Below are 18,708 nucleotides of genomic sequence, written 5' to 3'. Positions count from 1 at the left end.
ACATAGAATTAAACAAATAACTATTCTTGAAAATGAATTATTCTCCAAATGTCAGATTACCAAATTTGTTTGTTCTCATCCGGTGACTTTTCCACATGAAGACAACCCCGGGACAAAGGACGACTGTTCAAACTCGTTGTTGGAGTTTGACTGTGCAAAAGTCTGACAACATATTATATGTGGATATTCTTCCTCTGGGCTTGTCATCCACCATCTTCGCTCTGTGATGTTTTGCATCGACACCTTTATTTCCGTTACTGGTAGGTCATATCAAATGTGTTCCTCGAACTAATCTGTAATCAAAGGGCAGCTCCTGGTTCTTTGTGTGTCATGATGCACATGTTTCACCGGTTTGTAAAAAGTAGCCTGTACCAGTTTAGCAGAGCTCAACTATTTTATTTCCATTCAATGAGAACTATTCAATAGGAGGAGATCACAGTGTACACGCTGGACTTGTTAATTTACGTTTTTTTCTTTAGCTAAAACTTAAAGATAGACCAGTTATTAGAGTTTAATTTGTTGTTGACAAGGCAGGTAAGACGGTGGGCACCGGGTTCGGCAACTGGTAGTAGTAGTGGTAGTAGTGTAGGGACTGGCATTTGACTGCCTGGGCCTCACAGCCTTTTTTTTATGCCCCCTTCAATATCAGTCTCCTTTTATTTGTGGGATACATATATGTTTTCTTTTACACGTTCTGTAAATCACTTGTCAAAGTCAGTAAATTATTCTTTTAAATTGATGTTCATGTCAAGGAGATTTTTGAACAGATTAGTATTTTGTGCAAGTTTAGTATGTTTCTGCTAAATCCCCTCTTAGCCTTCTTCCCTTTAATGAATGCACATTTAAGTATATGAGAGTATACAAATCTCTTTGATAGCTCATAGGTTTGCATTCTTTTAATAAATTAGTTGCTCTTCTTTGCACCCTTTCTATAGCTATAGATTGTCTCTTGAGGTATGGGTGCCACACAATATTACCATATTCCACTTGTGATCTAACCAATGCTTTATACAGTTTAAGAAATATATCTCTATCTAAATAGGTAAATGTTCTCTTAATTATTCCTATCATCTGGTTGGCTTTATTTATTATATTCTGTATATGTGTGTCAAATGATAGTTTATTATCAAAAATTATGCCAATGTCTTTCTCACTTTAACATTTTTCAATGTCCTGTGTGGTGTCCTCTATTATCATTTTTTTTTTTTTTATGGTATTTGTTTTCTGGATTTTTTCTTCCCATGTGCATTACTTTATACTTTGATACTTTGATACAGATTCCATCAATCAGTCCAGTCCTGGAACTTACATAAGGCCTTTTGTAATGATGTATTATTTTGTGCATTGCCATAAAGTTTAGTATCATCAGCAAATATTTTGCATTTGCTTTCTATACTTTCAGGAAGGTCATTTATGTATATTGTAAAAAGCACTGGGCCAAGTATGCTACCATGTTGTATACCACTAACAACATTTTCATTTGTTGACATTTTTTCTCCAATTCTAACAACATGTGTTCTTTCTGACAAGAAGTTTTTTGTCCAGTTCAGGATGCTTCCAGTAATACCATATGAAGCTAATTTTGATAAAAGTCCTTGATGTGGTACAGAGTCAGATGCTTTTCTAAAGTCTAAATAAATTATGTCTACAGGTTTACCCATATCTATCATTTTTGTGAGATCTTCAGTTACTTCTAGGAGCTGTGTTGTACACAATCTTCTCTGTCTAAAACCATGTTGACAGTCTGCATACAGATTGTTTGTTGTCATGTGTGATACTATAGCATCCCTGATAAAGGACTCCAAAAACTCACTGGTCTGTAGTTTCCTGATTCATGTTTTGACCCTTTTTTTATATATATATATAGCTGTTACCTCCAAGTTTTCAGTAGGCAAGCAGATTCAAGTGTTTTATTGTAAATCATACTCAAAGGAAGAGCTGACTCTCTGATCAGTTCCTTTAATATTCTTGAGGGTATTTTGTCTGGTCCTTGTGCTTTGTAGGGGTCTAAGGCATGCAACTTCTTCTGAGTAGATATTTGAGTCAAGATAAATTTACATTTTCTTTTTTGGTTGTGCACTCTTAAAATTTTCAGGAGTGTTCATTTGTGCAAGTTCATTGACATTGTCCAAACTATAACTTATATAGTATAACTTATATAGTATAAGGTCCAAGGATTTCAGCAAGTGTTTCATAGGTCCATTTATCCATTCATATTGCAAATAGGCTGTGAGTGTGACCATACTTGGATCAGCACCAAAATATGGATTCCGCCAGAAGAAAAAATTCATCCATAGGCCAGGACAAGAGCAGAAAAGGGTCAGTAGATGGCACAAAGTGCTCAGTGGACACTGACTGTGGTAGTTGCGGATTTCCATGTACAGATAATCAAAAAGCTCTTTTCTGTGAGCTTTGTGAAACATGGTTCCATTCAGCCTGTGAGGACATTGAGGATGATTCATACCAGCTAATTAAAAAGGACAGTCAGAAACAGAACTATGTGCTGCATTTCTACTGCTCAAAGTCATGCAATAAAGCAGCAAGCAAGTTTCTCGGCAGCATTCTCAAGCTGGAGAAAGAGACAGAAAAACTGACTATGGAGGTCTCAGAAGTGAAAAAATAAAGTGACAGAAATTGAGCAGTGTCAGTTTACAGCAGAAATGATTGACACAGTAAAGGAAATAACTCCTGACCAAGTTCATCAAAATGGGGACCAAGTAGAAAGGGCTACAACAAAGGTTGTTGTGGAAGACATGATCTCAGCAAAATCCAAGGAACAAATAGAAGAACTAGTAGAACACAGACCAGTTGAACAAAGACGACTGGGTATACTAAACAAGAAAAAGGATGATAAGCAGCATTAGAAAGCGAGACCATTGCGACTGACTTTAAGTTTAGAATCTACCAGAAATGAAGTATTGACAACCTACCACAGAGCTAGGAACTAAGGAAGGCAAGTTCTACACTAGGTGTTGATGAAAAAAGTAGCCCACTCCCAGAAAGGCTGTATGTTAAGGTAACTTTGACTTTGAGAAAGGACCTAACACCACAGGAAAGGAAAGACGAGGATGCTCTTTTTAAAGAGATGAAAGGCAAGAGAGAGCAGGCAAAGGCTTTGGGGGACAAGTACGCCCATTGGATTCACAAGAATGGTCAGGTTGTAAACATTGACAAGTACCCAGAGGGGTACACCGAGAAGAGAGGATGAGAAGACATCCTCAGAGGGATGTAGATAGTTTTAAAACAACGTTTAAGTCAAAAAGCACTTGTTCTTCTTTTTCTTCAGAAAGTGTAGATATGTTTAAGAACTGCACTTGCTTTTATATGAATGCCAACCAGCTAATGAACAAAAGAAGTGAGCTAAAAGCTATGGTGGATATCCATTTACCAGATTTCATAGGACTCATTAGGAGTAACAGAAGTCAAGCTAAAGAACTCAAGGCATCCAATAAATGAGTGTGAAATAGCACTGGAAGGATATGAACTCTTTCACAACATGGAAGGTGGGGTGCAAGGGGTAGCACTATACATGAGAACAGCGTTGAAACCATCAGTTTGTGACAGACTGACAAGTGAATTTACAGAACACGTCTTTGTTGAATGCCAACTTAATGAAGGTAAACTTGTAGTTGGACTTATATGCAGAAGCCCCAACAGTGAAGAAGAAAACTCGGAAAGGTTGAATGAGCTACTGCAAAAAGCAGCTGAGTTGAAGGCATCCCACGCCGTAATCATGGGGGATTTCAACTTTCCCGAAATCGACTGGAATAATAGAAAAGCAAGGCAGGTCCAATCCATGCGGCCACAAAGCAACAAAAGATGCCTTCTGGATACAGCACTAAAGGGAACCTACACGTTACTGTATTGGAGAAAAGTCCAGCATAGTAGACCTGGTCCTCACCAACAGAGAAGATATGATCAATGAAATTACTACAACAGCTGGACTTGGAAAGAGTGACCATTTCTCATTGATCATTAGGCTAACCTGCGCAAGTACCAACCCACCGAAAGTTAAACGTCTTAACTATGCAAAAAAAAGAGATTTCTCTGTACTGAAGGCTGAACTGGAGAGAGAAACTAGAGGGGCTAACAGCTAACAACATGTGGCAGGAGATCAAAGCAGCAATTAACTGTGCCTTGGAAAAGGCAACTCCTTGGTCTTTCACAACAGGACGCAGAGGTAAAAGCTGGATGGACAAAGGCACTCTTACCTTAGTTTGGAAAAAGCACCAACTGTTCAGGAGGTGGAAAGAAACCATTGATGGTCAAATCTATCTGGAATACATCAAGGCCAGGAATAAAGCTAGAAAGGAATGCAGAAAGGCACAAAGGAACATGGAAGCCAAAGTCGCAAAAGAAGGAATTCATCTAAATATGAAAAATCTTTCATCATCCTGATCTCTTAGTCTTACCAATTCCTCTTCTCTTTCTAGGTTCCTTGCACATGTATGTAATGTATTATTGTGATTATTGTTATTGGTATTAACCATTATTATTCATGCAGTTAAGGTTTGGTTCAGGACACCATAGGCCATTTGACCAATTCACCTCAAAATCAATAGCCTGAATAGGTCATTTTGAAAATTAATTGATCAGGAAAAAGTACCCTCATTCCCACCTTCAGTCACCCTAAACCCCATGTGCATGCATGTGTGTGTGTAGAGAGAGAGACTGTATGCTAATGCTTGCTGTGCTATGATGAACAAGGAAAATACAACATTATTCTGTTAACTGTTTAATTCTGTATGCACAAGAAAAAAGATCAAATGCCCTTAACAGATAAGAGTGCATATGTGTTGAACTTGAAGGTAGCTGTTAGGTATACATGTATGTTAAAATGTATACATGTATGCATTGTGTGTGTGTGAGTGTGTGTGTGTTAAGTCACATTTTGGTTTGTGTATGTAACATTGATGTAATGTATTATGTAAACAAAAGTGTTTTTGTAAAGCACCTGGAGCAGGTTTCTGGATAGAGTGGTATATAACTAAGTATCCATTATTATTATTATAATCTGTGTCAGTGCTTGTATGTTGGGTCATAACGTAAGCGTTGTTGTACATATCTTCATTGGATCTCGGTTTTACTAGAAATGGCCACACTCTTGCATTACATCATTGAAATACAGGCCTACTTGCAAGTTGCCCAAGAGCGCCGAAGAAATTTCTCAGAGTCCGACTGTCCAGAGGTGTACAGAATGGAAGAGACTGCAGTTGTTTTTAACACTGATTCAATCTTTTTCAACACTAGGCAGCTCCTTTCTGCAGCATGCTCAATGATGCAGATGATTTCTTACGGAAAAATGTTCTGCATATATATTTAAATTGAGGAGACTGGTGGGAAAGCCAAAAGCAAAATTGGCAATGCATTCTGCCGCAGATAATACACATGCAAAAAGGCCTTTATGTAAACGTATCTCATTACGTTTAGTGGCTGAATACAAGTTTTGATTTTTTTATTTTGAGTCTGAAATTATACAAAAATAAAATAATTAGTGCAATTGTTTTGCAGGAGAACAAGAGAAATCTGCAAAAGTCCTTTTGAGTTTTTGCATGACCAATTTTACAAAAAAAAATACAGTCATGTGACTGACCGGCTGCCACATTAATGGGTCATTTCAAAATTGTATCTGTCAATTACCGATGACCGACACAAAACCGATACCCTGACTGTACATGTGTGCTTGTGCATGACTGAAGTCTGAATGAATGACTCAGGAAACGAATGATGATCATCTGAAGGCATCTGTCAGTTGGCTGTGCCTGGGCAGGCATCCCATTGTGCAAATGCTGCAATGTTGGTAAAGGGCTTAGAGCTTGGTACCTGACTCAGGATATGTACTATATATATATGTGTGTGTGTGTGAAAATGGATGATAACAATAATGATAATAATGACAGGGTGCTTAGCTAATTTGTTGATTTCTTGCAGGCTGTGCTCCTGTACGCTGCAAAGCCTTGGATTCCTTGAGTGGCTGATTGCTGTGGGAGAGTTGGAGCCATGGTGTTGGAGGGGCTAGGCACCTTGTTGCCCGGCTGGCGTGCCGTTGGGCTGGCGGAGAACCTTACTTCGAATTTTGAGATAGCCAAATTTCTGGTGGCTGAGTAAGTACACAGGTCTAGTATTGTTTTGCTGCAGAATTCTTAACAGGAATTTAAGAAGGAAAGAAAAAAGTTTTGTGTCCACTCTTTTTTTGTTGTTGAAATCCCATTAACTTGGCTGAGCTGCTGGCATAGATTGCCACATGGGAGATAGAACTGGGTTTTGGATACTGACTTGGCTGGACTATATTGTTTTGTGTTGAATTGTATTCTATTCTGTTACTTTTTTCACTTATGACAATGTATTTTCTCTGTGTGAAAATCAGTCTGCTCTGCCTGGGGAAAGCACATCACCACAGTGACAGTGTAGGGATGCCCCCCTTTTTTTTTCTTTCTTTAAAAAAATTTTTTTTTACACTTTTTGTACTTGTTTTTCTATCAGTTATCACAGTGGATTTTTCGACAGAATTTTGTCAAGGAGAACCGTCTTATTGGCATGGGTTCTTTTATGTGCGCTAAGTTCCTTGCTGCATGTAGTTCCTCACTTTATCGTCTCATCCGAATAACTAAGTTGGAATTCCTTGCATCATAATTCATATATCACAGTTTAACTTTAAGCCAGAAGTGAGACTGAATTTAACTGCATTATTTGCGTCACAAATAAATACACAGATACACACAGAGACACATACACAAACACACTCTACCAGAAAGATATATATATATATTATATATATATATCTGTTTGTTAGACCTTACATTTCTTTTCCTCCTTGTGTGTGCAGTTTTTAAATAAAGCTCAGTGGAGATGGAGAAATATTCCATAAAATGATAATTAAAACTGAGAGACTATTTTTCACATTATGATGCTTTTTTTTCTGCTTTCTCAGTCATTGAGTGTAATGTTGGCATGTGGTGCTAGACAAATAACACACACAGATGTGCAGTTGAGTTGCACTCTTTAATTATACCTCCGTTCGCTTCCAGTGTCTTGTCTTGACTCACTCCTTCTCTCACTATGTTGTGCTCTTTTGCATTCTTGTGCGTACATGAGCATTGTGCGACTTTGTACCCAAACACTTGGTTTGCTCTCTGACATGAGTTCAGGGAAAACAGTTTTGTCTGTTGGTGTTGCTAAGTGTGAAACGTGACTTGACAATTTGTGTTTGCTCAAATGGACTTTTTTTTCTGAGACCGCTCTGATGTGGTGTGTAAAAGGTGCATGTGTGTAATGTTTCAGTGCGGCCAGTGGGTACATGAAATAAAGTTTGTGCCTTGAAATCAGTTCACCCTAAAAAAATGGAATTTTATCTAGCACGAGTTAGTGGAGAAGGTGAATACATCTCTGTGGTTGACAGAAGGAAAAGAGCAAGTTGTTTGAAATGGCCTGCCAACAGATCATGGACGAGTCTTTGTCTCAAAAATCAGCGCCGCTTACTGTGGATGTTGAGCATTGGCTATCCTTGCTTGCCATTTGATGTATACTTTGTAAAAATTATTCAAGTCTACACAGTTACGTTTTCGTTCGGTGTTTGAGGTATTACCTTGAATGTTTACAACAAAACAAGTATCTATTTGTTTACAGCCTTGGCATGCATACGACAGACATGTTTACAACAAAACTATCCATGTGTTCATCAGCATAGGGTATGCATATGATGACAGACATGTTTACAACAAAACTATCCATGTGTTTTACATCAAAGGGTATGCATATGACAGGCATGTTTACAACAAAACTATCCATGTGTTTTACACCAGAGGGCATGCATTATTATGACAGACATGTTTACAACAAAACTATCCATGTGTTTTACAGCATAGGGCATGCTTGTGACAGACATGTTGACATTTAAAACTATACATGTCCTTTACATCAGCTCAGGCATGATGCATTTTCAAATGATTCTGCTTCAGCTACCTAGGCCGCACGGAGACGAGAGAGCAGGGGGAGTGCTACTTCGTGACTGAGTTGACATGCGAACAGTGTCACTCCATGCTGTCGTTACACTGCGCCAGCTGTAACACGGTGCCTTCCGTGACGCTGAGTATAGGGTACCTGGCAGGACAGACCCTCCAGCCGCACCTTGCGGACAGTGACACCTTGGCCCAGGGTCCAGCCCAGGAGGAAGGGCTGCTCCTGCAGCAGGAGGAGAGGTTGCTGGTGCATGGAGGCGGGCCCCCTGAGGAAGCGAAGCCGTCTGTGGAGGGTGAGGCCCCTCAGCAGGGACCCCTTTCACAGGCCGCATTTGTCGAAGAGCGGGATCTGCTGTTGCCAGGCACTCAGGAAAGCAGACAGCTCCAAGAAGGCCCGCTTTTGAAGCAGGGACACCTTTCATCTCTGCGACACACCCCTGAGGCCGTGTTTGTGCCAGAAGATCCAGTGCTTCCTCACTCTGGGTTCCTGGGTGGAACTGAAGCTGTGGCTGAAGATCCACAGTTGCATCCAACTCCCTGTTTTCAGCTGGTGCCACAAATGGGAAGTCTGCCGCAAACCCCGACACTTGTGCTCCAAGCGGTTCATCTGGCTGTGCCTCAGCAGCAAGACTTGCCTGTTCAGCAGCAAGCTGCAGCTTCGGCAGAGCAGACATCTGCCTGTGCAGCGTCTCATCCCCAGTCTCTGGAGAATGCGTGTGCCATGACTGGTCGAGAAAGAAGAAGGAAGCGCCTGGAAGTGAGTTTGGAGAGGTGTGATGCCTTGATTCAGAAAAACGGAAGTGCTGTGGGGGAGAGACGTGCCGTCATCAGGAGACAAAAACACATTGACACTGAAGGGGGTGGACACCACCGGCGGCACAGGAACAAGAAGCTGCTCAGCTGCAACCGCTCATTCCGCACGAACTCCCAGCTGAACAAGCATCGGCAATCTCGCCACGGGGAGATGCAGCACCCCTTCCGCTGCAACCGGTGTGGGCAGTGTTTCGTCAAAGCGCAGACCCTGAAACACCACATGTACAGCCACACGGGTGAGCGGCCTTTTAAGTGCCCTCAGTGCCCCTCCACCTTCACCCGCAGGGACTACCTGAAGAAGCACTTGGCGACACACACGGGTGAGAAATGCTTCCAGTGCGACGTCTGCAGTAAGAAGTTTGCCTTTGTCAGCGGTCTGAACAGTCACAAGAAGCAGAAGCATGGCGCGAAAAAGAAACAAAAAGGACAGACTGAGGAATAGTGCCACCACCACTGCTGCCTCCGCTGCCGACACAGGGGTGCTGGAGATTCCGGTGCATCTGGTGCTGGTGTACTCCTCGAGGTCTGCGGATGGCAGCATCGTTTACACCTCATCTGCACTGGGCCTTTAATTTGTTTAAATGAGTGTGGAGATTTCAAGCGTTGAATAATAATGAAGACAAGCAAGGATTTAGGCATCTTTATTCCATACATACAAAGACTTTCAAAATACCTTTCCTCACACATATGTATATATGTATGTATACATACTAAAGGAGAAATTAATCAGCATCATACCCTTAATTTAGGTAAAGTCCTTGAAAGTCTTGTAAATGACCTTGGTTTGTTAAAAAGTTTAAAAATTTGGCTCTCAGTCTTCTTGAAACAAAACGCTATACACCATTTCTGTCAGTGATGAAGCGCAGCAGCAAAATCTCCCTCCTAAGTTTAAATGAAAAGTAAGATAATTTTATAAATAATGGGGAAAAAAAGATCTTACCAACTAAAATCGCTGTTCACATTCATATATGGCCTTTGATGTTTAAGTGTCAAGGTTTAGCGTGGGGTTTTTGGGGGGAGAGGTTGTGAGTATGATTAAAAGCTACATGAAATGATGAACCCATCCTGAATGACTTTCACTTGCAAAACCATTCATAAACTGATGAATGAAATGAAACTGCATGGCAAAATTACAGTCTTTAAAAGTTTGTTTAACCTTCGCTGGCTGTCGCTTTTGACTACACACGGAAGCTCATGTGGGTCGTCCACGACCCATAACCTTTTAAAGAGACAAAAACCTGTATATTCCTCCAAAGCTTATAACAAAATATAGAAAAGGAAAACATATCATAACAACTGATTACACACACATGCGCTCGCACACGCACACACAGACTCGCACAAAACACATACACTCAGAAGAAACACATGCTCACGCATTCACATACACACACACAGACACTCACACACACGCACACACAACTGATCACACACACAAACGCATAACACCACTTGCACATACATACAAACCCTACTTATGCACACAGAGATAGAGACTGAGAGAGAGACTGAGACACAGAGAGAGACAGACAGTGAGACATAGAGAGAGAGATGACTCATAGCATCCTATACACACACAATCAAAGATATTCAGTCACACAGGTACATGCTGTTAGAGAAAGGGATGGAAGGGGGTTATAGCCAAAGACAGGTGAAAGGGATGGGACGGGGAGGTGGGGGGGGGGGAATGGGAGAGTAGTGGGGTAGTGAGGCTATTGAAAGTCAAACTTCTTTATTTTCCTTCACTAATTGCAAATTAAACCTTCTGAAATTACTATAAAAAGGTATGGGTTGTACATGACCCACACAAGCTTTCGAGGGGTGACCACATTTTTTCTTCTTTAAAAAGCATGGGTCATACACGACCCACACAAGCGTCCGTGTGTAGTTAAAACGGCACCTTTAATTACTCATTGAATGAATTTTTTTCATTTTTTGGCAAAAGTTGGCCTTCTAGGTGTAGGAAGCATTTCTGAAATTTCGTAGAAAAATATTAAGAATTGGCTGAGATATTTGTTTTTGTACCCTTCTGGGTTGTGTACGACCCACGATAGCCAGAGAAGCTTAACCTTTTGAGCCCTGACCACCACTTTACCAGTGGTGGGGAGGGGTGGCATAATGCCTGGCCACCGGTTGAGCGGTGCGTAAACACTTGTCATGTTTTGCTATTGGTTGACTTATATTGAAGAGCCAATCAGAAAAACCATAATATTCTGACGTCAGTGAACATAGTACCAACATTGCTGCGCCTTTTCACTGTGTTTTGTGCATGTGCTTTGGATAAAAAAGATCGATTTCCACCATGAAGCGTGCAGAGTCTGAACCTGACACGCCTCCTTTGATCAACTGATTCTGCATGCTCAGATTCATTTTCAACATGACTATCTGTAGCAGAATCATCCGATTCGAATTCCACCTCACTATCAGAGTAATCATTGTCATACTCTACTTCCGATAAATCATCAAGCATATCAATTACTTGCTGCATTGTGTACAGTTGTTTTCTCACACGTTTTGTCCCTGATTTCTGCCCTGACGGGCCAGGTTGAGACTGCACGCTTTAGTTCAAGTGTTTACGCACTTCTCAACCGGTGGCCGGGCATTATGTCATTTTTCTCTGCCACCGGTAAAGCGGTCAGGGCTCAAAAGGTTTAATACCAATTATTTGCAAATTTTGGCTCAGGAGCTTAGGCAGAAGGGTTAAAATTGCTGAGGAACTCAGGGCTCAAAGGGTTAAAGCACAGGTCAATGCATCCATTACATTCACACACAGGTGCACTGTTTGAACATGCAATCATATGACAGGTGCATGGCTGGTTGAACTGGGTGAGCACCAAGCTTACAGTCGATTTGATGTGAGTGCAAATCACAGACATCCAACTTTAAAAAGAAAATAAAGAAATTGGCATTTTGGCTAATCTTAACCCATTCAGCCCTAGGGAGATACCAGCCTTTGCAGGCTGCCCTGTCATGTTGATGCAGAAAAATGCAGAAGTTTTAGATATAAAAAAATATATAATCAACAGGTTTCTCCTCCAGATTTATATTGACATGTGTGAACACAGCTGGAAAAATTGTAGAAGTTAGAACTTAGATCCCCTTGTCTTCAGTTTATGTGTGTGTGTGTGTGTGTGCATGTGTGTGTGTGAGAAGGAGCGTTGGAAATCGTTGTCACTCTTCCCACCCCCACCCCCACCCCCCCAGACCCCCCTCCCCTTGGGAATACCAGGGTTCTTTCAGTGTAAATAGCATGCCTGCCTTCTGGAAATTCTGTGCTAGAAATTTCTTCTTTTCTATCACTCTCTTTATTTCTGTCCGTTTTCTTTTTTCACTGTTGTCTCCTTTTGTCTGCTATTTCTGCCTTCCCAGCCCATTCCTCTTTCTTTTTTCAAGCAAGCCTTGACACGACTATCTGTATATACGACTAGAATCTCTGGTGATTGGGTTGTGAGATGTGAACACTGGGATGGGCACTAGCTGCCCATTCTGCAGTATTATTTGTCTCTAATATGGCCTTTTTTGTGGATTTTTTAATTTTTGGTTTGGCTTTCAAATATTTTTTCCTTTTTTACAATTTTTTGTAATCTGGGGATGATAAATCAAGCAGAATTGATGGCGTCCTCAGCATTGCCAGGTGTTAAATGGTTGGGATACTGTATCATGAACTGGCTTTGTCCAAATGAGTTTTTTAGTAGAGGTGACGGGTTTTGTGTTGATGTAGTTGAGCATGTGTATGGTTTGACAGTCCTGATATGGCCCTGTGCGGTTGGCTGGATTATGAGTGACAAGAACAAGAACTGAAGAAGAAACTGTTGTCACATATAACATTGAGGTATGTGTGTGTGGATCTTTTTCAGCAATACTTGAATACTTCGTCATTGATATGAATATGATTATAAGGAATGCAATACTCAATTCGTGATAAGAAGCATGTCAAGTGGATGTGATATTCTGATAATGATTTGCTGTGCTCAAATTTTTTTCATGAGTATGCTCAGTGGAAGCTGTTGTTGCACTGAAGATGCAAAATAAAAAAATTTTAAACTTTATCTGTCTTGTTTATTTTTATTTTTGTTAAAAGAATTGCAGCAAAGCATTCTGTTTTCAACATGCATGAAATGCGAGAGAATCTGAGTGTGCAGGATTGAATCCCACTCTTGCCAGAATTTTTTCCCTGTCTACTGAACCTTGAGTGATTTGGATGAGACGATGAACCAAAGTCCCATGTGTACCATGCACTTCACGCACATAAAGGATCCCATGTCAACGAAAAGGTTTTCCCTGGCAAAATCTGGAGGAAAGTCCACTTCGATAGTAACACAAATTCACTTACATCATACCATTTTTTTAGGTAGTGGGTGGCAGTTCAGTGTAATGACACTCTCCCCTGGCAAGAGCAGCACAAATGTTCACACAGTCAGAGTGACTTTCTTTTGCAGAATTTTGCCAGGCAGCCCTTTTTGTAGCCACAAGTTCTTTTTTGTTGTTGTTGTTGTTTTTTTTGGTCGCCACGAGTTCTTTTCTGTGTGCTAATATGCTGAATCAGCTGTGCAGGATCTACTCTGGTAGAAACCATAAAGTAGAAATTCTGTGCTATGTGAGTTACACAGCTGTCTGCCAAAGTAGATAGGCTGTGTTCTCAAGGGTATGGCTATCTTCCATCCAATGGAATGCTGTGCTCTTTGGGAAATGCACGAAAAGCCATCTTACACATAGTAGAATGAATCTTTGAATAATATCCCCCACTTCATCAGAAAGAGAGGGAGAGACAGATTAAAGGAAAGAGGGAGACAGGGAAACAGAGCAAGAGGGAGAGAGTAACAAGACACAACACATAAGTTCCTTTGAAAGACAGTTTTAGAAAACACTTTTCACTGTGGTGACTGCTTATGAACCTGTTTATTGTTTAAAATATACGCTCTCCAAAACCTATAGACATGCTGTTTGTACACATGTGCACTCACTATGAGTAATCATAAACACATTAGTGTATAAAAATCACAGACCCTTTCATAAACACACATGCATTCTCTCAAACACACACAAAAACACACTCCTTCATAGGTCTGTTGTGAAATGATGATGACCTCAGTTGTGCCGTTAGTGATACTTTATGCCAGGGTGACTACAGATTAGTCCAGAACAGATACAAAAATGGTCAAAATGTCTGCAACAAAACCATTCTTTTCACGATAAAATAGAATAAATTATACTCATCACGCTGATGTAAACTTGACCGCTGTAGGTGGGCGGGAACATGATTAGATTTTGATTTTTAATAATTATTTCTCACACATTTGGCCATGAGAGAGCGCCTTACAAAGATCCGCAAGGCATGAGCAAGCAAGGGTTACGCAAGCGCGGTATAAGGGGTCGCCAGAAGGAAGCGTTTAGCGCGGTACAGTACTTGTGGCTGACAGCTGCCGCACTGATGCTATCCTATACCTCCGTTAGTAGGTCACTGCGGCAGATGACAGATACCGTACAGAAAATAAGAGAACTCTTTGGGGTCAAAAGGAAACAAAATTTTTAATTTCATCTATTACATACTAAATTGGTAGAAAACGCAAGTTTGCTTTTATGAATGTTTTACAGTTTCTTACCAGTCCTGACATTTCATAAAGAATGAAATCGGTATTATACCGACTGCAAAGGTGAATTTACGAAGGCAGCACGGGATCATTTAGTTCGCAGGAACAATTATGTTGACATTTTACGCAATGCACAACTTGGAAATACTTCATGCTCTGCTTATTAACGTGTAGTATATGAATATCTCAACACCTGTTAACTAGGTTTGTTTCAATGAACATTGTCGGAGCACTGTCCAGACAATTAATTCAGAAAGCATGGAAGGCAGATGATGGCAAAATCGACCAGCATCATGTCTTGATGTAAAAAGAACGGTACGAAATATATATTTTTCTTTGGAAATGAAGCGGTATTTGCAAATGTGGCTCACGAACCCTGCCGCAGTAGACACGGCGGTTTAGCATGGGAAAGAAAACGTATCTGGCTGGAGTATGAAGGTGGCAAAATGAACTGCATCAGATAGTCATGAAGAGCAAAGACTGCCTGGAAAGTGAAATTCGGTCAGTCTCCAGAACTTTGTTGGAAATGGGGGTCTCTCAGTCTGATTCAGTATAAACATGTGTTTAGAATGATTATTCAAATGTTTCACATGTTATCAGGATTGCAATTCATTAGAGAAATGTCTGCAACAATTTTGTGAGAATATGGTTTGTTCTTGTGTCTTAAGTGTGTTGAAAATTATTAAAAACATCCAAAATTTCGGCGCCATGAAGTGGTCAGAAACAAATAAGTACAAACCTGATTAAAATCCAGTACATACAGACCTGATCTATATTCATTCGTTGTGATAATAAAACATTGATCATCAGTAAAAATGGTACATTAAGTTTGAAATATTACGCAAAAAAACCCGCGTGACAGACGTAAACAACCCATTCCTCTTGACGTATTTTTATTCATTCAAAGGCAAGCACATTCATGAATACACTACACGTTCTTTACTTGCAACAGGTGGTCAACACATCTATCTTCTGCAGCACATACACTCATTTTCTGAAAAAAAATGACTGTTCAACTATTTAAATGCAATCGACGTCGCATATTAATTTTCAGTTCCGCTTTTCTGTGTTACTTCAGTGCATGTAAACGACCCAATAAAAATATACATGTAAACAAATTTAGAACTGTTTCCACATAAATCATGCGGATTCATCGCGGGAAAGCGTAAATCGGTTTGACAAACACCCTTCAATCGTGTGTGTTTGAACACAGATTCAGAGAATGTGTTGTTTCCGACAGCGTGTGAGATGTACATATGTTACACGGAAATCTCCGATATGTTCATTCGCACCCCGTGGTTGCTATATTAAAAACAACAACAACAACAACAAAACTGTGTATGTTAATTTCGTCGTTATGGTTTGTTTGTACTTTATCTCTGATCCGATTAAGTTTAGACACAATCACTGTTTCTGACACATGGCGAGATGCGGTAATATACGGATACTGGCGTAAGATTTCGAACCAAGTCAACGCATGTAGTTCAGTAAGACTGTTTTCATTTGAAGACTTGTTGCATCAAAAGTTCCAAACAACAAAGTTCAAAGCAGAAAATCACCCCCTTCAATAACCTTGATTTTGGTTTTTGCTGTCTGGTGAAGTTTTATCGCGAAATGATGTAAACTAGTTTATCAGTTCACAAGACAGACGAAGTGTGGAACGAAACACTGGGGAGAATTGATGTGAAAATGGAGTGCCTGCAGTGTTTCTGAAAAATAAAAACATCCAGGGTGGGGGAGTTAGTTTAGGTATTTTGGGCTCCATGTTACATATGTCATAAGGTTTTAGGTAATCATTAATAAAATACATAATTTTGCACAGGCTTTGTTTGAATGCATTGCATTGGCTAAGGATTGCGTGATAGATTCATTACTATCATTATTATAAATCCAGTAATTCAAACATCTGTCGGGAAAGTTAGTTTAGGTAACTTGGATTCAATGTTACACGTGTTACAAGAAAGTTTTACATAATCATTAATAAAATTTATGATCCATTGTTATCATTATGATTATTATTTATATCCCACGCTAAATCGACGTCTACTGCGCCAGGGTTCGTGAGTCATTTGCAAATACCGCTTCACTTCCAAAGAAAAATATGTATTTCATACCGTTCTTTTCACGTCAAGACATGATGTTCAATTTTGCCATCATCTGCCCTCCATACTTTCCCAGTTTATTGTCTTGACATAGCGCCGATAATGTTCATTGAAACCAAAACTGGTTAACACATATTTAGATATTTATATTCTACACGTTAATAAGCGGAGCATGGAGTATATCCAAGTTGTGCATTGCGTAAAATATCAACAAAATTGTACTTACGAACTAAATGATCCCGTGCTGCCTTTGTAAATTCACCTTTGCAGTCCATCGGTATAATACTGATTTCATTCTTTATGATATGTCATGAATGGTAGGAAACTGGAAAACATTCATAAAAGCGGATTTGCGTCTTTACCACTTTAGTATAAAATACATGAAATTGAAAATGTTTGTTTCTTTTTTACCCGAAAGAGCTCTGTTCCTAGCTTATTGTTCAGATTCAGTGACCTGCTCACAGATCAGCATCAGCGCGGCAGCAGTCAGTCACATGTACTGTACCGCACTGAACGCTTTCCTCTGGCGACCCCTTATACCGCGCTTGCGTAACCTTCGCCTGTGCTTGCCTTGCGACTCTTTGTAAGGAGCTCTCGCACAGGCAGAAGTAATAAAAAAAATATTCGATTCTGGTCATTAAAAATCAAAATCTACCTATGTTCCCGCCCCCCTATAGTGGCCAACTTTATATCAGTGTGATCAGTATCGTAAAAAGAACGGTTTTGTTGCAGACATTTTGACCTAACGCAAATTTTAATCTAAATTTCCTGGCCTAGGTGTAGTAGTAGTAGGATAGGGACAAAGCAAGCTTTGAAGCTTTTAACACAGTCCCTTTTTTTGTTTCATGTTTTAGTGGAGATTTTGGTCAAGGTTTGACGCTCAATACACAGTTTATTTATTTGTCAAACTCTCTAAAAATAGTTAAGAATTTTGTAGAATTGTCCAGTTGGTTGTTGAATGAGTTAGTAGATGGTGCTTGTTTTAGCCGAAGCGGCAAACAAAATTAACTTTTTCCAAGCCTTTTCTAAACCAGACTGAAAATTTTCCATTCCAAACACAAGGCCAAACTGAACCCAAAATTCATCTGCAAAACAACTGACAAATTGGCAGATATGCCAGTATTATATTGCACTTTTTTTTTCAATACTGTCTTTTAAAATTTTTATGCATTAACATATTTGGTGAATAGTAATGGCTAATAGTTTTTTTTAAACTCCAAAGACTTCTCCAGTCCATTATGGGGAAAACATATTTTTCAAAGACTTTTCAACTGACCCAGAAAGTGGCCCTCTCATTTTTCCAATACATTGTTATGTATCACTACGTATCTTTCACTTATTTTATACATACATACATATATATATGTATGTATGTATGTATGTATTATATTTCAGTGCATTTACTTATTCATTCAGTCTATTTTGTTTATGGATTTTGTTTCACTTTATGTTAATGGTTTATACAAAGGGCTGGCTCTCAAGGCCTGACCAGCGTGTTGGGTTTGTGCAAAGGTCAGGCATCTACTCCTTTTCTTTTTCTTTTATAAAAATGAGATGTAATATTAAGGATCAGTCTGCACACTTTGACACCTCCATGAAAATGAAAATGAATTTTCCAGACTTCCATGACTCTCCAGTAACGAAGCCTGTTTAAGCTGAACTCTGATGCGTAGACACGTCCCCCGCGCGCGCACACACACACACACACACACACACACACACACACACACACACACAATACGCATACACACATGAAGGGTCTAAAACAGAATAAAAGCTAACTATCTAAAAAAAAAAATTAAAAAAAAAGACTGAACACAGTTGGCTGGGTGAGTTTCAGTTTCAGTTTCACTTTCTCAAGGAGGCGTCACTGCGTTCGGACAAATCCATACACGCTACACCACATCTGTTGAGCAGATGCCTGACCAGCAGCATAACCCAACGCGCTTAGTCAGGCCTTGAGTGCATGCTTACATATTTGTGTACCTATGAAAGTGGATTTCATTTTACGTAATTTCGCCAGAGGACAACACTCTCGTTGCCATGGGTTCTTTTTCAGTGCGCCAAGTGCGTGCTGCACACGGGACCTCGGTTTATCGTCTCATCCGAAAGACTAGACGCTCAGTTTGATTTCCAGTCAAACTTAGGAGAAAGGGCGAGAGCGGGATTCGAACCCACACCCTCACGGACTCTCTGTATTGGCAGCTGAGCGTCTTAACCATTCTGCCACCTTCCTCCCTGGGT

At 40.1% G+C, this 18,708-nt stretch overlaps 1 protein-coding gene across 1 annotated transcript; it reads left to right on the top strand.

Annotated features, from left to right (window-relative positions):
- The first annotated feature begins 126 nt into the window (after nt 1-126).
- Nucleotides 127-11,865, top strand: LOC143288034 (uncharacterized). Its single transcript, XM_076596296.1, has 3 exons — nt 127-260; nt 5,932-6,104; nt 7,959-11,865. The coding sequence occupies exons 2-3, from the start codon at nt 6,001-6,003 to the stop codon at nt 9,211-9,213; spliced, it is 1,359 nt and encodes a 452-aa protein (XP_076452411.1). The 5' UTR covers nt 127-260; nt 5,932-6,000; the 3' UTR covers nt 9,214-11,865.
- The last annotated feature ends 6,843 nt before the right edge of the window (nt 11,866-18,708 follow it).

This window comes from Babylonia areolata, chromosome 12 (genome assembly GCF_041734735.1).
Source record: "Babylonia areolata isolate BAREFJ2019XMU chromosome 12, ASM4173473v1, whole genome shotgun sequence".
NCBI lineage: Eukaryota > Metazoa > Mollusca > Gastropoda > Neogastropoda > Buccinidae > Babylonia > Babylonia areolata.
This window is presented reverse-complemented; position numbering and strand designations above follow the sequence as displayed.